Genomic DNA, 22,152 nt, shown 5'->3' with positions numbered 1-22,152 from the left:
TTCGTCACCACACCTGGCTCAAATTCCATTTTAAATGGGGACATAGTCTTCTCCCTGAGTTATTTCAGACTTTTACCTTTGGATACGATTCCTCAGCTCCAGACCTGGCAGTTTCAAGTTGCCTCTTTGTATGCTTGACTTACAGATCTGATGACTGAGACTCTCTCCCTCTGTTCTGTGGTAACGATGTGTTTGAAAGTATTGGACACATCTTATTTTCTCCTACTGCTCAAAGGTGACAGACATTTCGTAAGGTCAAGACTCCTTTAAATTGACCAGAATTTCAGCTTACTGTTGAATTCGGGATACATTTCAGGAAGGACAGGAGAGATGTGCTTTAGGGCTAGGGCTGGAGAGACCACTCAGCGGTTGAGAGCACTGACTGTTCTTCCAGAGGTCATGAGTTCAAGTCCCAGCACCCACATGGCAGCTCACGACTGTCTATTTCTGTAGTCCCATGGGGTCCAACACCCTCTGCTGATGTGCACAATGCATGTAGACAAAAGCAAAAATAAATACATCTTAAAAAAAAAAAAGAAACGTGGAGCTGGGTCAATCGTGGGTGCTGTAACGGGCTGGTGGGTAGCTAGTTACGTGTGGTTTATTTCTTCGTTCATTAGGATACAGCATACGGGTTGAACAATTGTAACTTTTTGAATTGTTGCACAACCAAAAAAAGATAGCAGAAACTAACAAAGATATTTGAGAAATATTTCTGGGTTTCTACTTTCAAAAGGGGACAAACACGATGGAATTTTACAGTACTTCCACCCACGCGTCTCTCTCTACCTTTGGGTGTCACATTGCCACAATTATAAGTCAGTCCTTGTCTCAGGACGAGGTCTTACAGTATTAAAAAAGAACACAGGTAACTAAGAATTCAGTGAGTGCGCGGTAACTAAGTGGTACTGTGGAGGCTGAAACTCGGTTGCCAGGCAGCAGCCGTGGGGGGCATAAAATGATCAGAACTGCGACAGATAAACCGCTCAGTCCCTTCACCTGTAAATCAAAGGTAATACCTCTCTTGGAAGGTTGCTGCAAGCTTTGAACAAATGTTTGCAAAGCTCTGGCACAGTGCTTCAACATAAAACACGAAACAGTTTCGGCGTTGCTGCTAATCAGAACGGTTTTCTTTCTTTCTTTCTCTTTTGCTTTTTTGTTGAGCAGCGTCTCACTCACTATGCAGCTTTGACTGGTCTGCTCTGCAACACTGCTGCTCCTTCCGCCTCTGGGATTAAAGGCGAGCTCCGCTTCCCACGACTGCTTCTTTTCCTTTAGCCTTCGTCCACGATTACGCCAGGATTGCGGGTGTGTCACGTGCTCCACGCACTTTTAGCCGGCGCTCACACTGCTCACACAGCCCGTGCTCACACTGCTCACACGGTCCGTGCTCACGCTGCTCACACAGTCCACGCTCACACAGTCCGTGCTCCGTGCTCACATAGCCGATGGTCATACTGCTCACACAGCCCTTACTCCGTGCTCACACTGCTCACACAGTCCGTGCTCACGCTGCTCACACAGTCCACGCTCACACAGTCCGTGCTCACATAGCCGATGGTCATACTGCTCACACAGCCCTTACTCCGTGCTCACACAGCTCATGCTCACACTGCTGACACAGCCCGTGCTCACACTGCCCGTGCTCACACAGCCCCTGCTCACACAGCCCGTGCTCCGTGCTCACACAGCAGAAGCTCACACTGCTCACAAGGCTCGTGCTCACACAGCCCGGAATCACACAGCCCGTGCTCTCACACAGCAGATGCTCACACTGCTCACAAGGCTCGTGCTCACACAGCCCGTGCTCTCAACACAGCAGATGCTCACACTGCTCACAAGGCTCGTGCTCACACAGCCCGTGCTCACACAGCTCACGCTCACACTGCTCACACAGCCCGTGCTCACACAGCTCATGCTCACACTGCTCACACAGCCCGTGCTCACACAGCTCATGCTCAGACAGCCCGTGCTCACACTGCTCAGACAGCCCGTGCTCACACAGCTCATGCTCACACTGCTCACACAGCCCGTGCTCTCACACAGCAGATGCTCACACTGCTCACAGCGCACCACCCGTGCTCGCACTGCTCATGCTCACGCTGCTCACACAGCTCATGCTCACACTGCTCGCACCGCCCGTGCTCGCCCCGCCCGCCCGCCCCGCTGCCTCCGTGAGCTCCCGCTCCGCACGTCCACCGGGCGCCCCTCCCGAGCCAGCTCCGCCCCGCACAGGTGGGACCCGCGGCCCCGCGGGAGCCGAGCCGAGCCGAGCCGAGCCGAGCCGAGCCGAGCGAGCCGAGAGGCCGAGGCCGCCCCGCCCGCCCCCCCGCCCCGCCCCGCCCGCCCCCAACGCAACATCGCCCTAGCGCCCCTGCGACTGGCGCCGCGCGGGACGAGCCGCCGGCCATTGGCGGGACGCGCCATAGCGCCACCTCGGCCTACCGCGCGGCGCGCGCTCCCATTGGCCCGCGGCGGCGCGGGGGCGGGGCCTGCCCGCGGGGGGCGCCGGCTCGGAGCCACGCCCACCCCGGTCCCTCGGCTTGGGCCGAGCCGGCCCGCTGGCCGGAGCGCGTGGGGCCGGGCTCGGGCGAGCGGGGCGAGCGGGGCGCGCGGCGGTTGCTCCGGTTACTGTCCCGGCTGCGAGCGAGGGATGCTCTGACGGACGGACGCACGGACGGACGGACGGACGCACGGACACGGCCATCACCCTCGAGGAAGGCAGGTGGCGGTCGGGCCGCTGCCGGGGCGCGCAGCACGGGACCCCGGGCCGTCTTTTGTTGGACCAGGACCGCCGGGCAGCGTCGCCAGCACCCCGATCCTGCCTACCGAGCCCCCGCTGCTGCTGCTGACGAAGGCGCGGTTGCAGCCGGGAGAGCGGGCGAGCGGGCGAGCGGGCAGCAACGCTCGCACCTCTCAGCCCGGGAGAGAGAGAGAGGGAGGGAGGGAGAGGGGGACCCGTGTGTCGCTTGCGCTGGCCGGATGAAGGCAGGCTTCCAATGCCTCTCCCTAAGTCCGGGACAAGCCCAGATCACGTTTGCATCCTCCATGGTTTCAAAGAACTGACCTCGTCGAGAGCCTGACTCGTGAGCCTCAGACTGTTGGCACGCAGGAGGAGTTGGGCCAGTTGTCCCCGGGACCCTTTGGAGAAAAGCTCATTTTAGTCACCCAAAGTCCTCCCGAGGAAATCAAGACCATCACCACCCCACCACCACCACCCCCCCAAAAAAATTAACAATAACAACAACAAGCAACCCCCAAACCCTCATCCTTGGCCACCAAAGAAGCCTTGTGAGCCATGTGGACTTTCCTTGGCATCGCCACCTTCACCTATTTCTATAAGAAATGCGGGGACGTCACCCTGGCCAACAAGGAGCTCCTGCTGTGCGTGCTGGTGTTCCTGTCCCTGGGCCTGGTGCTCTCCTACCGCTGTCGCCACCGCAACGCAGGCCTCCTGGGGCGCCAGCAGAGCGCCGCCGGCGGCTCCCAGTTCGCCGCCCTCTCCGACATCCTCTCGGCTTTGCCTCTCATCGGCTTCCTCTGGGCCAAGTCACCCCCTGAGTCAGAGAAGAAAGAGGAGCCGGAGTCCAGTAAGGTGAGCCGGCCCCACGGTGGGCAAGGGAACCGCATCTCAGTTTAAACTTAAGGCCGAGGCCACTGGAGTTGAGGGTTTCATTGAAAGGCTTGGAGGCGTCAATATTCTCATTTAGTTGATTTTTTTTTTATTTTTAAAGTTCCCGGTGTGCTATGGCTACGACCAAGAGCGTTTGTTTCCTTTGGTGTTGCTGCCTGATGCTTAGGCGAGGGCTTGGGTACTGATTTGGAGGAGGAGAGAATCAAACCAGTGGGGCTTTTATCAAAATCCTTGGAAAAGGGTGGCGTCTGTACTTTACAGGAGAGAACTGTGTGGCAGGTAAGGCCACTTAGAAAAGTGACAGCTGACTGAAGTGACTGAAGACTTGGAAAAGCAATACAAGCGCTCCACACTTGAGAGGCTTGGGCGGAGAGCCTAACCCCAGGCTGGTCATGGAAGCAGTGAATGAACCATTACAGTCAGTCAGGTCCCAAGGCAATAATAATTGATGACCGTCCAGTGTCACAGACTGATGTTATTACTGTCATTACTGCCTCGGGAAGATGGAGGCTGATGGGGGGATGGTACAAGCCAGACAGTGTAGGGCCTATCGGCCATGGGCATTTGAACTTTCCCCCCCAAGAACACCGGAAAGACTTAAGGGTGAGAGTAACGAGGCTTGATTTTTAAATATAATAATAATAATAATAAGGATTTTGCTGTGAGACTGTCAGGGTTCCCAGCCTGGCGTAGTGGCCAGGTGGAACGAGTTACCCTCAAAGCAATGCTCTATGTTGTCATGTCCATAGCACGGATGAGCAAGGTAATAGAAGAAGGGCACTTGGCTCTCAAGTTGGGCTCCCACTTCTGGCTGTGACACTTTGAGAATGGGTTGAGTTCCTGAATCAGTTTCCTGTTCTGCTGGATGAGTGTGTCACCACCATCGCTTGTGGTTAAGTGACTTCTCGTTTTCAGAATACCTGGCGTGTAACCATCAGGTAACTAGCTGTTGCCACTAGGGTAAGGTTGGAATTTAGGCAGCAGTGACAATCCGGTGGCTTGGTGGTTGCGGGTTGGAAGTGAGGTTTGTTTCTCAAGGTGAAGACTCTGGTGTTTGTATTTTAGAGGACTCCCCTTGGGACTCAGTTCTAGTCCAGGTGGCTGGGGTATTGTCACTGTGCCGCGTGGAGAATTTGTGGGGTAGGAGAACTGGATTATCAGCTGGCAAGCGGGTTTCGTTTTGTGACTGCTTCAGGCTTTCACCTTACCTGGAAACGGGGGAGCTGCCAGAGTGTGTGGGGTGCACACTGGTGCACACGGACCATGGGAAGCCAGTGCTGACTGAGAACCACTCCTGTGGATGCTCAGCCTGTACTTGTAGAGTATTTGTTCTAGGCCGAGTCTTTGAATCTCACTATAGACGTTTATAGTGTCTGACCTGATGTGGATAGATTCTAAGTATGTCCATATAACAGCACTTTCTAATTTCTCTGTCCAGAAAAGCGGGTATATGTTTCTATACGTTTCTATTTAGCCAGTATTTTGATAGTGGTTTTTATATTTGGTCTGGATTTAAACACATACTGTTGATTTGGTCTAATATTGTTTGGGGTCTAGCTCTTGCTCAAGATGTCCAGGAGTTCATGAGGAAGGAATATGACTTAGTGTTATCCTTTTTGTTCAACAGTGCAGAAAAGAAACCAGTGTGTCAGAAACAACACTGACGGGGGCCGCTACCTCAGTAACAGCATCTTCTCTGAATGATCCGGAAGTTATCATCGTGGGGTCTGGTGTCCTTGGGTCGGCTTTGGCGACGGTTCTTTCCAGAGATGGAAGAAAGGTGACGGTAATCGAGAGAGACTTAAAAGAGCCAGACAGAATCGTTGGCGAGCTTCTGCAGCCAGGTGGTTACCGCGTCCTTAAAGAGCTGGGCCTCGGAGGTAGGTTCACCTGACCTAAGTGCCCTGCACTTTAGACGATTCTGCTTTCCTTCCCGCCTTATGAACGTTCCGTCTGCTAAGAATGATAGCGAAGGAGGAAAGAAACATTTAGTGGTATGAAAAGAAGAGGCTACCCAGACATAATGAGAGAACGGAGTGTCTACAGAAGTGTACCATCAGAAACGAAGGTGTTCGGTTTAATAAGCCGAGCTCTCATTCCTACAGTGGGTGATCACGTTCCGGGTGTGGGGTTACTGCCTCGGATCTTTGATTCATTTACTGAGCCAGTGCCTTTTAAGGACTTGTTGCATTCCCTTGGGAAGTGTTTGTTTGCCGCCTTGGACTGAGGGTTACACGCGCACTGATGATGAAGGCAGATCTTCTGAGAAGTAGAGCCCAAGAGACACTCAGCTGTGAGGGGGAAGCCACCTGCTCGGAAGGGGTAGAAGGGGGGTGTGTTGGTCAGAGGCCTTGGTGCTGGAGCTGGAGCGCCTGGGTTTGAGCTCTGACTTTGAAGAGCTGCATGGCTTTGCCTGGTAACTACCTGTAAAGCAAGTCCCATAGCCATGTTTGTTCCTGCATTTATAAGAAGGATATCTGAAGGCCCTCTGCTCCACATATGTGAGGATTAGGTGAATCTGGACGTGCAGGCCCTGGAGAACCTACCGGGTGCATCGCAGGTGCCGTGTTCTTGTCTGCTGTTTTGTGGAGGGAGCTGAAAAGGAGGCCTATCTAGACAGCAGTGGGCTGAAGAGGGAGGCAGAGCGGGGTCATCACACGCAGTGGGCAGGGATACGACGTGACACCAGTTTACACCCAAGACAGTGGCTGCAGCTCCTCAGCAGCTCCTCAGTTGACACAGCCTCAGTTGTAGCACGTGTTACACGGTGGCTCAGTGTAGCCATCTGTGTTTCAGTCTGACTGAAATGTCCCCCCCCCTTATTTTTGTGGTCCTAGGGCTCAAAATGAGCCTTGGCACAAGCTAAATAGACCTCCTACCACTGAGCTACTTCTCTACTTCTGAGATTTCTTCTGTGTTGCTTTTTTAAAATTCTTGTTATGGCTTTGCCAGTTAAAAGATGTCAATTTAGGCCGGGTGGTGGTCCCACACGCCTTTAATCCCAGCACTCAGGAGGCAGAAGCAGGTGGGTCTCTGTGAGTTCGAGGCCAGCCTGGTCTACAGAACAAGTTCTAGGACAGGCTCCAAAGCTATGCAGAGAAACCCTGTCTCGAAAAACAAAAAACATGACAATTGAGAATTCACGTTACAGTTAATTGGGTCACACGTTTGTCATTTATCTACAATGGTGTTTAGGAAAAAGAAACCCATGGATAAAGTATGAAGAACAGACTATAAGGCAGGAGTTGCACCACACACCTTTAAACACAAGGCTTGGGAGGCACAGGCAGGTAGCTATATCTCTGAGTTCTAGGCCAGTCTGATCCACATAGAGTTCTAGGATAGCCACGGATACATAGAAGAACCTTGTCTCAAAACAAAAACAAACAAACAAAGCACAAAAAACCCCAAACCCAGAAGAATAGACTGTAAGATTGTGATGATCGGGTAACAGGTTTTAAGTTAGGAGTCTGAGAGAACTCACTGCTGAGCCCGAATTAAAGATGGTGTTGGTTTTAGCTGACATGCTGGCTGGTAGCTAATTATAAAGGAAAGTGGACAGATGGTGAAGCTAAAAGATAGAGGTCACACACATATGCACACATGCATGCACACATGCACGCACACACACTGCCATCCCTAGGTTTGTGCCTTAAACAGCTGGTTTGAAAGACATGGCTGTCTACCAGGAAGGAAAAGGACAGCTGTGACTCGTTTCCTAGGCAAGATGAGTGAAAAGCGGTCACCACTGGGCTTGGCAGTCTGTGGTAGTGATGAGAAACCCTGAGCTGACACGAGAGGGAACTTTACCATTGGAAACTAGAACACTATTAACCCCCTTCCTTGGATGCCGGAGATTGGACCCAGGGACTTGTCCATACAAAGCAAGCACCCTACCCCGGACCCACAGAAAACTATTTTTTTTATGAGATTTTACAACTTAAGAACAAGTTGTTTTATAGGTTTGAGTGTTTTGCCTACAGTTATTCCATGTATCACATGTGAGCCTGGTGCCCAAGGAGGCCAGAAGAGGTTGTCGATCCTCTGGAACTGGAGTCACTGATGGTTTTGAGCACTGAACTGTGGTCCTCTGCAAGAGTAGACAGTGACCAGCCGCGGTGTCATTTCTGGAGACACTAATTTAATGGCAGAAAACAGAAGTTGGGTACAATTAGGAATATGAGGCCAGTGGAGGTGTATTGATACAAGAGTACTTTTTTTTTATGGTAATGTATGATAGAGAGGGAGAAGCCGATGCTGTGCCTGAGAGACTCGGGAACGGTTTTTAAGGTGACGACTATACCGAGTTCTGTAATTTTATTGTGAAGGTCCATGAGTTCAGCGATCACATTGTCCCCATAAACACACAGCAAGTATAACAACAAACACAAACGCTTTCTCTCTGAAGTGTCATCCCCGTTGTTAACATCCAAGAGAAAGCTGGGAACGGAGGCTCCGGCACTGTTGCCCAGAGCCAGACTTTAATCAGCAAATAAGCTGGCTGAGAGTGACCAACAGATACTTAAAAGTAGGTTCTGTAGGTTTTGTTCTTCTTTGTGAGACTACATCTTAGTGGATGTTAGAGAGGGAGTGCTAAAGGACACTACTTTTTTTTTTTTTTAAGTAGATAAAATATGAAGATTATAGGGACTAGAGAAAAGTCAGGAAGACTGGAATAGCAAGTTGGGGGTGAGGGTGAGTTTAGTTTTTGGTGGTGAGAGGTTACCTTTCAGTAAAGAAATGAAGGAGGAGATTAAGCCTTGGAGATATCAGGAGAATATGAATTCCAGGCTTAACTTTGCCTTCTGGGAAGAGCTGTTAAGCCACTGTCAGCCGTGATGTTGTAAGTTAGAGAGAGAAGGCGGCAGAGAGTAGTGAAGGGGTTTGTGTTTCCACTATCAGTCTGTTTTGTTTTCTGTTTTCTCCAAAGGGAAGCCACTGGAAACTCTAGGAGCTATCAAGGCCCACATTTTAAAAGTGTGATCAAGAATATTATCTAAAAGCATATTCTGAGTAGAAAAGAGACCATGGAGCGGTAAGGCCAGAAACAAGGTTATCCGTAAGCTGTTGCACAGTCAGTCAGTCAGGGCTGACAACTTAGGGCACAGTCACAAGAGCAGAGGTGTGTGCTCCTCATTGGGAATTTATTTTGCAGGAAGAGTGAGTAGAGCCTCCTGGTGAATCAGATGTTAGGAGTGAGAAAGGGAAGGGCCATGAACTTATGTAAGGTTGACTGTTGCCAGGAAGGCTGGGGCTGAGCTCTGGGACATGCAAGCAGAGACCAGTGAGGTGATCGGGAGCCTAAGCAAGGCACAAAAGAAGCAACACAGAGGAGAGCCAAAACTTCATGCTCTCGACCAAACAGAAACGTGGCCTTACAGGGAAGGAGGGGTCCAGGGATGTCCTTGTAGGCTCCTTAGGGGTCACCTTGCACTGCAAGCAGAAGTGCCAATATCCAGAAACAGGATTTTGTTAACCTTGTATTTGAACTTTAGCCAATCAGAAATCATTTCAAGCTAAAGACTAGACAGTATTTTGTAGATCTAGCTCAGGAAACAGCTACATGGTTCTGGCCACAAATCCCCAGTGGGTTCTTTTTCCTTTTTAAGATTTATTTGTGTGTGTCTTTCTGTGTGTGTGTGTGTGTGTGTCTGTCTGTCTGTCTGTCTGTCTGTGCATGCTTGGGAGTACAGGTGCCTGTGGAGGGGCTGGAGTTACAGGTGGCTGTGTGTCACCTGAGATAGCTGTTGGGAATTGAGCTTGGGTCCTTTGGAAGAGCAAAGCATACTCTTAACCTTTGAGCCTTCCCTTCAGCCCATCCAGTGTGCTGAGAGCAGCCTGGCAGGTGTTTATCCAGTGTATGTTTGCTGTCCCAGGAAGAGGGATAGCAATAAACAATAACTATGTTTACGTCCCCTCAGTTTGATGAGCATGAGCGATGTGTGATAGAGTTACTTGGAATGGTTACATTGCAGACAAAGGCTTTCTAACAAAATGTCAAGTGGTCCATCTTGGATTGTGGACTTTTAATTAATGAACTGATTGCCATATAGATTGTACTTAATACCCATAAATCTTGTAACTAACACACTGTAATTTAAGTTCCGTATGCCTGTACTATGTCTCAGTAGCTAATACTCACTACCCTCAACTTTATTTGCTTTAGGGTTATCTTGGGTTTTGTTAGACCCTCCACCCTTTTTTTTTTTTTTTTTTTTTTTGTATATAGAGTCAGATTTTTTAAGCTCTATAGAAAAACAGCATTTCCAAGATTATGATTAAAAAGCATTGAATATATCATTCAATTTTAGGAAAGCTGACATTTTTCTAGTTGAGACTTCTTATCCAGGGAAGTGCTGTATTCTGCATATACTTAAATTTTTTATGTATTTAAAACTTGTTATGTCTCCTTTGATTTTTATTAACATTTATAGAACTCTAGTTTAACCTTTGACTTTCACTTTATTGATGTTTCTTTCAGCTAGAAGTTCAGAGCTTTGTATGAAGCCATCACACCAAGTTCTGTTTGGGTTTCTTTTGTTTCTTGGGGACAGGGGGATCAAGATGTGTGGCCATGGCTAGCCTGGAGTTTACTGTGTAGACCAGCTAGCCTTAGAGATCTGCCTGCCTCTCTACTGGATCAAAGGTGTTCACCACTGTGCTAGGCCTGGATTTCTCGTGTGTGACCCCACCTCTAACTTGCGGTGGGTGGCTCACTTCCATGAATGGGACAGTTGTGTGCGGCTTGCAGAGGACCTGGGTTTGGTTCCCAGAGCTCACACAATGTCTGACAACTGTCTGCAACTACACTTTCAGGGATCTGATACTCTCTGGACTCCCAGGCATCAGGCATGCATGTAGACACACATATACGTGTAGGTAAAACACTCATACACATAAAATAAAAATAAATGAAATGCTGGCACATGAATTTATTTTGATTCTGGGACGAACCTTGAAAAACGTCAGTCCCCAGTACTGAAGTTTCAGGCCAACAGGCCAGGCTTATTCTAATTTGTTCTTTTAGTGTATCTTGCTTTGTATGAGTCATTGCTATACTTTTTGCTCCTTAATTTTTGCATATTAAGTATTATAAATTTTATGCATAAAGGGTAATGCTTTGTATTATTTGCTATTTTCCCTAAAACATTTTTTATTTGCCATAAATTTTTAAATTTCTCAAATTTCGATTGGTTCTTTAAAATTTTTTGTTGTTATTTTGTTTTTTACTATTTCTTATACTGCCTTAAATTATATATATATATATATATATATATATTAATATATATATATAATATAACATATATATATATTATATATATTATATATACATGAATGCCAAGGATGCTTTGTTTTCTGGTTTAGATTTACTAAAATTACTCTGCAGTTTATTCTGAATCAGTTTTCATATCCAGTAGACATCATCAGCATTTAGGGACTATCTGTTCTATTTGGATGGGGAAATCTACTTTTCATATACTGACTCTTTATGTGTAATCTGGGGCCGTTAGAAATAGTTAATGCTACTTTTTTTTCTCTTTGCCACCCCCCCTCCCCAACCCCTTGCTGTTTCCTCACTGGGAGACGTGTTAAGAAGGGCCGACTGTGTTCAGTATCTTTGTGATTCACTCAGGAGAGAATCGTGGCTGAAATTTCAGGTTGCTTTTCTTGCTTGTCTCTGAGGTGTAGACTTTTGTAATAGTTGTGTCGGTTGTTCAGTTCTCCAGCTGGTCTCACAGCTTTGTAAGGCAGAGCCTCGCTCTCAGTGTCTGTGACTATTTCTTGGTACCTTTCTTGGTAATCTCAGCATATTACTGACGTTGTTTGAACTGAACTTTTTTACAGATACAGTGGAGGGTTTTAATGCCCATCTGATACACGGCTACATAGTTCATGATTATGAAAGCAGATCCGAAGTGCAGATTCCCTACCCGGTGTCGGAAAACAACCAAGTGCAGAATGGAGTTGCTTTCCACCATGGCAAGTTCATCATGAGTCTCCGAAAAGCAGCTATGGCAGAGCCCAAGTAAGACCCTGGCTTTAGATGTCTGATGTTAACGAACCAGACCTGGGCCCTGGCGCGATGGCTTAGCGCTTGAGGGTTCTTTCTGTTCTTGCAGAGGACTGGAGTTGGGTTCCCAGCACCCATGTCAGGTGGCTCACAACCACCTGTAGCTCCCGATTCAGACGGTCTCATGCCCTCTTCTGCCTTCGTCAGGCATCCCTGCACATACTCACACGTGTGCATGTGTGCCACAGGCGAGGGCATACACATGAACAAAAATAAAATATGTCCTTTTATACAAGTGAGATTTCATCAGTGTTCATGAAAATTTTTGGCATGGACTACATATCATAAAATAATCCATAATTAAAATATGTTCAGTGCCCCTGTAAAGACGAGTAAGAGAATTTTCCTTTAAGTAAAAATGAGGTGATTATTATTTGATTGGAACTTAGAGGACAACGTAAGTGCTGTGACTAAGGCATATGTGTGCCCATTGGAGTCTGTGTCTGTGGTTATAATACCTTTTCTTGATAGAACAGAGGATGGTAAGAAGAACCCCCCCCCCCCCGTTCCCTTTCCCGGAGAACCTGGTCTGACAGGACTGGCTGCTTGTCTTGATGATTAACTTGTATTTGCCTGTCATCTTAACTCTAATTAAGGAAGCTCTACAGATGAGCGCACTCGTGGTTGACACGGGCCTGTGTGTTGACAAAGTGAAGAAGTCAGTGGACTTTTCCTTAGGGCTGAAATGCTTAGTGTTCATTGTGTGAAAGTGGGAAGATGCTTCAAATCGGAAAGTTCTGATCTTTCTGACGGAAATAATTACTTTTAAAATTTGTCATATGCCATTTGGTTTTTTAAAAATGTGTAATTCTTGGAGAATTTCATACATGCACACAGTATTCACTCTGTGATTCCTCCCAGATTCCCCATCCTGTCTTTATCACTCCCACCTTCATGTCCTTTACTTATTTATTTCATGACTCACTGAGTAGAGGTTGTGCTGTTGAGGCTATCTGTCGGAGGAGCTTGGCCAGCCCAGCAGATAGCCCATCCCCGAGGAAAGCCAGTTGTGCGTTCCCATGACTTCTTTGGGCTGGGAGCTCGGGAGTCCCTCCTCTCCGAGGGCTGGAATGAAGACCGGCTTGATCTTGTGCCGGCAGCCACAGCTCCTCTGGGTTCCTGAGAGAGTGCTCCCATTGTGGCCAGAAGACCCTGTATTGCTTGTGTCCTCCCCAGCCGCTGTAATTCTCTCTGCCCCTAGGGGAGGGGTGGGAGATAGTTGCCCCATTTGTGGCATCACTCTCTGAACTTGGACCAGTGGTGAGTTTCTGTATTACCACTGTCCGCTGCACAAAGAAATGTCTGGCGAGCTCTGTGAACCTAGAGGGCATTTCAATACTGTGTCCATGTAGCAAGTATAGTTATTTTTAATAATTCTTCCCTTTTCTGTCTGTGAGTATTAAGTTTCTCTGTATTCTTAACAAATAGTCAAAAACATGCTGTAACTTTAAAAATACTTTAAAAATGATTACATTTATAATATGTGTTTGTTGTCCATTACAAAGTGAAAACCACGTGTAATTCTAAATGTGTTGGTGGCTTTCTGCTGTTGTGGACTTTTCACTGCATACACTCATGCACAAACACGTGTGCCATTCCTATGTTAGAGAGTAAAGACTGTCATAGCTAAGGGACATTGCTTAAGCGGGTTACTGTAGCAATGTGTTTCTGTTCCTTCCCTAGTGTAAGGGTTATAGAAGGTGTTGTACTTCAGTTATTAGAGGACGGTGACACTGTGACGGGCGTTCAGTACAAGGACAAGGAGACTGGAGACACCAAGGTGAGGTCCAGTAAATGTCACCTCTTGCTCAGAGACGTTTTCCTGCCCTTTAAAGTTTTGTATTATTTTCTGTGTGTGTGAGTGTGCATGTCTGTGTGTGTGTCTCTGTGTGTGAGTGTGTGTGTGTGTGAGTGTACATGCCTGCGTGAGTGTGTGTCTGTGTGTGTGTGTGTGTGTGAGTGTACATGCCTGCGTGAGTGTGTGTGTGAGTGTGCATACCAGTGTCTGTGTGGTGTGTGTGTGTGTGTGTGTGTGTGTGTGTGTGTAGGTCAGAGGACCACTGTGCAGTCGGTTCTCTTCTCCCGCTTTATGAGGGCCCCAGGGATGAGCTGTGTGTACAGTGTTGTTACTGTACATGTTGTTATAGTCAGAATAGGGAAGTATTGACAGCACATAGTTTGTGGTATATGTTAATATTGGTCTGTTAACGAGAGAGGGCCAACGGGGCTTTCTAGACTGTTGTACAGGGTCATCCCTAGACTGTTGTACAGGGTCATCCCTTCCTAGAAACTGGACTCTGATAAGGTTGCCAGGGTCTCAGTGTAGTGGAATCAGGGCACATCATGTGTATAAAAATGCTTCTTCCGTCTCTGCTCACTAAATGCCACAGGCAGTTTTACAATGAAGTCTGTGATGAGGTCCATGTTGCCTTGAATTCTTCCTCACGTCCGTCACATTAATAGGAGAGTTCTGATAGTTGTGGCGGCAGAGCTGCAAAGGGAGATGACCGCCAGGGACTCAGGGTTCATTCTCTTACATCCATGGGGTGCTGTGGTGCCTTGTGTAAGAACATAATTTAAATATTTTATTTAAATGAATTTAAATATTCAAAGGCACGCAAATACTTTCCTGGACATTGTTTGTTGTAGAAGTCGGGTGCCGGTGTCTAAGCATTTGCCTGGCGCTCTTCCTCGGTGTCTAAGCATTTGCCTGGCGCTCTTCCTCTGTGTTGCAGGAGCTCCACGCCCCGTTGACTGTTGTTGCAGATGGGCTCTTCTCCAAGTTCAGGAAGAACCTCATCTCCAGTAAAGTTTCTGTTTCATCTCACTTTGTGGGTTTCCTTATGAAGGTATGGAGGAGTTGTAATTGTAATTATAGGAAAATAAAAACCTGAAATTTTAAAGTTACTAAGATTTTTTTTTTCCAGAATGCACCACAGTTTAAAGCCAATTTTGCAGAGCTTGTTCTGCTCAACCCAAGTCCAGTTCTCATCTACCAGATCTCAGCCAGCGAGACTCGGGTACTTGTTGACATCCGTGGGGAAATGCCAAGGAACTTAAGAGAGTACATGGCTGAGCAGATTTACCCCCAAATACCTGGTAAGAAATAGGATTTTACCTTCCCTGTAATCTGCAGCCTAAAGCCAGTCTCACGACGGCTCTTCCCAATTCCCGAGGGCAGTCAGTGTCTAAAAGAGGCCCAGCGGTGAGCACAGCTCTTGGTGAGCGGGCAGTGTGTTTCCCGGGATATCGGAATATGTGGATGGTAGAAGCTAAATATAGACAGCTGCCAGCTAACAGGCTTTTCCCTGTCTCCTCTCATCTCTCTGTTCTGTTCAGCTGCGTGTGTCATTTACTTCTGTTTTCTCTGAGTGTGAATAGTGCACACAAAGCTGACTAGGGGGGTCCAGCCCCCAGTCAGCACTAGGGTAGGTGAGAAACCCACAAATGCAGCGATAGCTTAGGAAAAGTTCTCACCTAATAGTTAGACCATTTTTACCTGAGGGGGAAAAATAAAGAAGAAACACAGATGCTTTCTGATGGCAACTTTCTCTTTATTTCATCTTGAAAAACTCCTCCCTGGAAAAGTCTCTCTTGTTCTCACAGTGCTCTCTCTTCAGCAGCTTCTCACTAATAATTTTGTGTCTTTCTCTCTCTCTCTCTCTCTCTCTCTCTCTCTCTCTCTCTCTCTCTCTCTCTCTCTCTCTCTCCCCCCCACCCCCTCCTGATGCTTTCACAGCCAGACTCTGGACAGTTATAAGTTACATTTTAAGAGCCCGACCACTTCTCAAACTCAAGATAAGTCATGTAGTTTCTCTCAGGCTAGGAATGTCACATTGACCGGCCAGTGAGCAGGTGGCCTTGCATGTAGCTCTAAGTTGGTGAGGGGCCCCAGACAGGAAGTAAACAGTTGGCTGAACCTTGAGCCTGAGAATGGGACTATGTGCAAAAAGCCAACTACTGAGAAAGTTGTGTCTAATCAAGGTGCTTCTCTTCGGTCCTTGAATCCAGCAACAGCAACACCTGGGAAGATGACCTCATGTATTTGTCTCTAGGGGTAACCAGAACCCTGTGCCAGTCTGAGCAGTGTGAATCTCCCAGTGCTGTATCCATCAGAATAACACCAAAGTAGAAATTACCCTTCTAACCATCCACAGCCATATGTGTGCCCAGTAGGTGGAGTATTTTCACGAGATCAGCACAAGTAGTGTGAATACACTCAGAGCTGTGGTCAGGGAAGAATGAAGTGGCTCGTGAGAGAAATCACAGACAGGAGCCACTGGTTTCCACAGCCAGTGACCCCACGGCCTTGCCAAGCGGGACTCTCCACCAGGGAGTCATGTGTCTCATGGGCTAACCTGCTGAACACTAATTGTCACCTGCTGTATACTCTCACGGCAGCCCTTAGCACTCAGTCATTCCTGAACTTGCATAGTGAGTTGCTTACTGGATAATGCTGTAAATTATTAATTATTAAGTAGGAGAGTGGTTTATGGCAAGGAACCGTGTACAGCCACAGCACACGCACAGGCAAATATTCTCCTTTATGTTGGTAAGAAGATGTGTGCTAATTGGAACTGAAATGCTCAGAGCCTCTAATTTGGTGGGTGGGATTGCTGTTGCAGACCACCTGAAGGAAGCGTTTCTAGAGGCATCTCAGAGCGCTCGTCTGCGGACCATGCCAGCAAGCTTCCTGCCTCCTTCACCAGTGAACAAACGAGGTATCTCTTAGCATTACTTGAAATGACATGTGATTAGACTTGTGGTTGGGCAGCAATAACGTGAAGCTGGGACTCGGTAGTAAAGTTGGCATGGCAGGAAGAGGGAGCATCTGTTACCAGGACACGTTCCCCACATGAGGGTTTATGATGTAGTTAGCGCTAACTCTGGCTTTGGGGAAGGCACCACGCAGTCAGTGAGAGGACAGCAAGGATTTAAAGACTGCCCCTTGACCTACTAGGAGGGGCATGAGGATGAGTCCATAGCAGCATTGGTAACAGTTCCCATGGAACTCCATCCCTGAGCCATAGACTGGGTGTCATCCATGGCCGGGAGGGAGGGGTTAGGTGGGTTAGGGTGGATGTAAAGCAGCACTGGTTGGAAGGTGGACAGAGAGAGGAGGGACAAAGAGGTAATGGAATCCGCAAAGCCCCCAGGATGGCTGAACATAGTGGATTTCTAGAACTCAAGTAGATTCCCGGAACTGGTGTTTTGGGCAGGTGTCACAGTGATTGATAGCTGGGGTATAGTTGTGTTTTCAATTTCTTTCTTCCCTCTTTCTTCTTTCTTTCTTTTCTTCTTTTTTTTTTTTCCTTTGGATTTTTAAGACAGGGTTTCTCTGTGGCTTTGGGGCCTGTCCTGGAACTACGTCTTGTAGACCAGGATGGTCTCGAACTCACAGAGATCTTCCTGCCTCTGCCTCCTGAGTGCTGGGATTAAAGGCGTGCACCACCAATGCCCGGCCTCAATTTCTATTTTAAAGGTTTATTATTTAGTTTTTGGAGACAGGGTCTTACTGTGCAGTCCTGCCTGGCCTTAAACTTGAATGTAGACCAGTCGGGTCACACACTCTCAAAGATCCAACAGTCTCTGCCTCCTGAGTGCTGGCTTGAAGTTGTGCAAGACCAAGCCTGGCTAAGGATTTATTTTTATTTTTACTTGCATGTGTGTTTGCTAGAAGAGAGCGTCAGGTTCCTTGGAGCTGGAGCTACAGATGGTCCCATGTAGGTGCTGGGAACCAAACAGGTTCTCTGCAAGATCACAAGCACTATTTCCTGCTTAGCCATGGCTCCAGTACTGCTCCCCCCCCCTTTTTTTTTTCTCAAGAAAAGGTCTTATAAAGCCCAGACCAAAACTGTGTGGCTGAGGACGACCTTGAACTCCTGGTTGTCTGTCCTGCCTCTACTTCTCAAGAACAGATTATACACACACACAATGTACCTGGCAGGATATGTGCTTAATAGTTTTATCTTAAACAGATGACAGAACTTAATAATTTTTTTTTTTTAATTTTGGCAGCAACTTTGTTGAGATACAGATCGCAAGTTGTTCAGAAAACAATTTATAATTAATTCTGGGAATAAATTTTAGCTCATGTCAATCATAAGTTTAATAGCACTAACTTTTTTGTCTCAGAGTTGTCCTGGATTTCATGATCTCAGTTTTCCTTCCACAGGGGTTCTTCTGCTGGGAGATGCATATAACCTAAGGCATCCTCTCACTGGTGGAGGAATGACAGTCGCTTTAAAAGATGTGAAATTATGGAGAAAACTCTTAAAAGGCATTCCTGACCTTTATGACGATGCTGCTGTTTTCCAGGTAAGACTCTCGAGTTCTCCTCCCCGAAAAAGACTCAAAATACAGGGACTGGAGGAACAGGAGCCTGCTTGGAAGCCCATGTTTCACAATGCTTCTTCGTCTTGTTCAGGTGTAATGAGCCTGACTTGCTAACTGAATCTATAGTTTATATGTTTTAGTATATGTTACACCGAGTTGGTTCAGGCCAACTCTGCTCAGGTGTGAGCTGAGCTCAGTAGCCTGTGACCCTAGCTCTGAAAATGAGTTTGGCCTGGGGACACATATCACATCTCTCCTCAAGAGACTGTAAACATTAGCTTAGCTCTTCTTCCTCTTTTAACTATGTAAAATAATAATGACACCTTTCATCTTTAGGCCAAGAAGTCATTCTATTGGTCGAGGAAAAGGACCCACTCCTTCGTGGTGAATGTACTGGCCCAAGCTCTGTATGAATTATTTTCCGCTACAGACGGTAAGTGTAGGTGTTTTTAAGTGGACAGTACTGATTTGTGCCGATTTTTATGTTTCCTTAGGTAAGGGCCTTAATTACAAAGGTTGGCAGTTAAAGTAGTTAGTCCGTAATCACAGTTCACCCTGCTCTGCCCCAATTTGATGGCCCTTTTGGTGTCTGAGCATCAGGTGTCTACCACTCCGTGTAGAGGCCGCTGGCTTTCTTTAGAAAACATCCCCGGCAGTTTCTCAGGAGTGCATCCATCCAGTGCCCCTGGTCCCTCACATGGTGAATGCTGACAGAAGGCCTTTCTGGCCGCATGTGGAAAAGCAATATGGCTTTTTCCTTCTTACGCTAGTCTGAATTCCTTGTCAGGTATGACTTGGGTATGAATAGGCACTTCAGACTGAGGCTGAGGCTTCTTTGCTGCTACGGTACAGTGTCACTCACTGGACTAGCCATGTGCTTTGTTTTCTATAGCGTAGAGAGGTTGGCCACCCTATAGGTTCAACATTCCTAATAATGAAAATTTGAAATTCTGAGCTAGGCGTGGTGATGCCTGCTCTCCTAGCCCCTAGGAGGCTGAGGCAGGACGACTGGGACGTCAGCCTGAGCTGAGGTGCGTAAGATTGTACCTCAAGACAAACAACAATTTGATTTGCACCCCCACACATGTGTGTCACAGTGAAAATAACTAAGTAAACAGTATCTAGACGTGAGCTGCTTCAAGCCCCTTGCTTGAGCTCCCTCAGGCCCATTAGAAGAGGAGCTGGGACAGAAGCACTTCCCATCAGCCACAGCCACCCAGCCCGTCTTGTGGAAGGAAAGGCAGGTCTGCTGAGTCGGAGTGGCAGATGAGAGGGAAGAATTTAAGTTTGGGTTTGTCTAAGCTCTTAGATCCTCACACGTCAAAGCTGCCAACAGCATACCAAAGTCAGTGACAGATCAGGGGAGGAAAGAATGTTGTGAATAAAAGTTTACCATATTTCATCCTTTAAAAAAAATCTTGTAAAGAAAAATCTAGCCAGGTGGTAGTGGCCTTTAATCTCAGCACTTGGAGACTGAGGCAGGCAGCTGTCTGAGAGATCAAGGCCAGTCTGGTCAGAGGACTAACTGGTCTGGTCACAACAGCCAGGGCTACACAGCGAAACTGTTTGAAAAAACCAAACAAAGAAAAAAAGTTTATTATTAATTATGTATTGAAGGCTTTGAAATGCACTTAAAAGTTCCGTGGAGCTGGGAGAACGTGGTGCACGCCTTTAATCCCAGCACTCAGGAGGAGAGGCAGGCGGATGTCTGTGAGTTGGAGCCCAGCCTGGTCTCCAGAGCTACACAGAGAAACCCTGTCTTGAAAGAACCCCCCCCCCAAAAAAAAAAAAAAAAAGTTCCGGGGATGTAAGGCAGAGATTCACTTGTTGATAATCAATGTTGTCCCTCCACTACTGGTTAGGCTCTCAGAACCTGGGAATTGTTGCTTGAATTATGTTTTTATAGTAAGCACTTACAAAGTATTTGGTGTCGTTTAATTTATAACTCATAAGACCTAAGTATTAGGAGAATTAACAGTAACAGAGTATTCATACTCACATTAACACCTATAATATTAATTTAGGAAGGCAAAAGAACTGATTGTTGAATTCCAGGACTTTTAAGAAATTGTCCTGTTTGGTACTTTTATGTCTTCATTATTTTTTTCCTGACATAATCACTAACACTCTAAGATAAATAACAATATCTATATTATATTTCAGATTCCTTGCATCAGCTCCGAAAAGCTTGCTTTCTTTATTTTAAACTTGGTGGAGAATGTGTGACGGGTCCTGTTGGGCTGCTTTCTGTGTAAGTTCTAGCAGCAGAAGGGGAGGAAACACTCTGCTTGTCAATCTCTTTCCCTTGGGCACTTAGTTCTGTGTGTCACCCTTTAGTAGTCTAGACATAGTATCCCCACGAGGCCAGGAGCTGTCTCAGTGGGTAGAGCCTTGCTGCAAAAGCTTGGCAACTTTAGTCCATCCCTAGAACCCGAGAGGAAGACAGGGCTCTATCAAGTTGTCCTCTGATGTCCACGTGTGCACTATAGCTATAGAGTGTGTGCGTCTCCATCACCACGGCATGAAGTAATGGACAAAGGGTCAGCACTGGGCTGTCTTCCAGGCCACAGACACACTGACTAGAAATGGAACAAGGTGGCTAAACCCTCCAAGTAAAATTGAAGCGTGGTTTTCACCTGTGGTGTCTCCACGTCTGCTCTCCAGGAGCTACTAATCTTACGAGCTTGAAATTTAGTAGTTTTGCTAGTGCAGACATATCCTTGGGAAGTCTGAGAAGGGAAATTCTTCAAGGCACCTCTTACTGATCTATAATCAGAGTATCAGTACTGATGCCAAACCCAGATGGCAGCCAGCCATTTTGTACTTCATTTTGGATCTCAAGATTAGTGAAAGAAAACAGCTGAAAAAAAAAATACTATAACTCAAGCGACTGGCCATCGGTTTCTCAAAGGGTTGTTAATTCTAAGATTTTTATAATATATTGTAAAAATGCATTCATGCCGTCAGATGCAGATAAGTCCTCCAGTGTGGCATGCATTAAGCTTGTTTTGATGACACAGTTAGGAGCTTGTGAACCATTTGACCATGTGTCTCTTTTCTGTTACAGGCTGTCCCCTCACCCTCTAGTGTTGATCCGACACTTCTTTGCCGTTGCCATCTATGCCACATATTTCTGCTTTAAATCAGAGCCATGGGCCACAAAACCTCGAGCCCTTTTCAGTAGTGGTGCTGTACTGTACAAAGCGTGTTCTATAATATTCCCTCTCATCTATTCAGAAATGAAGTATCTGGTTCATTGAAGGGGGAGCCACTTGGAAGTCAAGCCCATGGAAGAGGATGTATATAGCCCAGAACTGTCTGACTTCTACGGTGGAGACTCAAGGACCAAGCTGTGTATAAGCATGTAAATAATGCCTTAATTTACAATTGAGAATGAAGGGTCAAATGAGCTAGTGTTTAAAAGAATGATTCTTTCCACAAATTAGTGCTAACTCTGGAGTCTTCTTTTGACTTCAGTATTTGGGGTGATTCACTGGACATGCAAATAAAATCAAGAGTGAACTCGTACGCCCTTTTTTGTTGTTGGTGCAGACGCCTTTATATAGCTTCATGGTTACAGAGACGATAACCTGAGTGGGGCAGAAAGTGCAGTTATTAAGCCTGTTCTGTTAACTTGTTTATTAGTTGTTGTGTGTGTGCATGTATTTGGGCAAACGCAGGTGTGGTGCACCTATGTCTTGTGGAGGCCTGAGGTGGTCCATCTTCACATTACGGATATTTGAGGCAGGTCTCTTGCTCAACCTGGAGCTCTAGGCAGCGGGCACCACCAGTTACAGGTTCAGGGAGAGACTCTTGTCCTGTCTCATTCAAGCTATCCTGGTGGGATAGCAACTCCCTTCCAAAGGCATTTTCATGTAGAAATGAGTTAGGATTTTGAGTCTTAAAAGTTTATCACTAAACCTTTATAGCCCCCTCCCCTGATTCCCCACTAGGAAATGAGAAAGAACATCTTACGGATAGCAACCTGGTTGTCAGTCCGACAGCAGAGTGGTCTGTCTTCAGCAGCTGGCCCAGGGAGTGCCACAGGAGCTGGGGACCTCTGTGGTGCCTGGGACCAGAAGATGGAACCCCCAGAACCCTGCATATAGGG

The 22,152-nt window shown here is 47.0% G+C and overlaps 1 protein-coding gene across 2 annotated transcripts; it reads left to right on the top strand.

The window, feature by feature from the left end:
* The first annotated feature begins 2,953 nt into the window (after nucleotides 1-2,953).
* Sqle (squalene epoxidase) lies at nucleotides 2,954-21,566 on the top strand. Of its 2 annotated transcripts, none has more exons than XM_027431603.2 (11): nucleotides 2,954-3,595; nucleotides 5,262-5,514; nucleotides 11,480-11,660; nucleotides 13,389-13,485; nucleotides 14,441-14,554; nucleotides 14,633-14,804; nucleotides 16,331-16,426; nucleotides 17,881-18,023; nucleotides 18,378-18,474; nucleotides 20,205-20,292; nucleotides 21,279-21,566. In XM_027431603.2, exons 1-11 carry the CDS (start codon nucleotides 3,299-3,301, stop codon nucleotides 21,346-21,348), a joined length of 1,608 nt encoding a protein of 535 aa, XP_027287404.1. In that variant the 5' UTR covers nucleotides 2,954-3,298; the 3' UTR covers nucleotides 21,349-21,566. The 2 variants fall into 2 exon arrangements, with proteins under 2 accessions (XP_027287404.1, XP_027287403.1); XM_027431602.2 differs by having other exon boundaries at nucleotides 2,958-3,595; nucleotides 21,109-21,566.
* The last annotated feature ends 586 nt before the right edge of the window (nucleotides 21,567-22,152 follow it).

Source organism: Cricetulus griseus, chromosome 10 (genome assembly GCF_003668045.3).
Source record: "Cricetulus griseus strain 17A/GY chromosome 10, alternate assembly CriGri-PICRH-1.0, whole genome shotgun sequence".
Lineage (NCBI taxonomy): Eukaryota > Metazoa > Chordata > Mammalia > Rodentia > Cricetidae > Cricetulus > Cricetulus griseus.
This window is presented reverse-complemented; position numbering and strand designations above follow the sequence as displayed.

What these genes read in the sequence shown, in the direction of transcription:
- Sqle (XM_027431602.2), top strand. Translation starts at nt 3,299, where the DNA reads ATGTGGACTTTCCTTGGCATCGCCACCTTCACCTATTTCTATAAGAAA. An exon ending in AGGAGACTGGAGACACCAAG is followed by an intron (nt 13,486 to 14,440) that starts GTGAGGTCCAGT and finishes TCTGTGTTGCAG; the next exon opens with GAGCTCCACGCCCCGTTGAC. An exon ending in ATTATTTTCCGCTACAGACG is followed by an intron (nt 18,475 to 20,204) that starts GTAAGTGTAGGT and finishes ATTATATTTCAG; the next exon opens with ATTCCTTGCATCAGCTCCGA.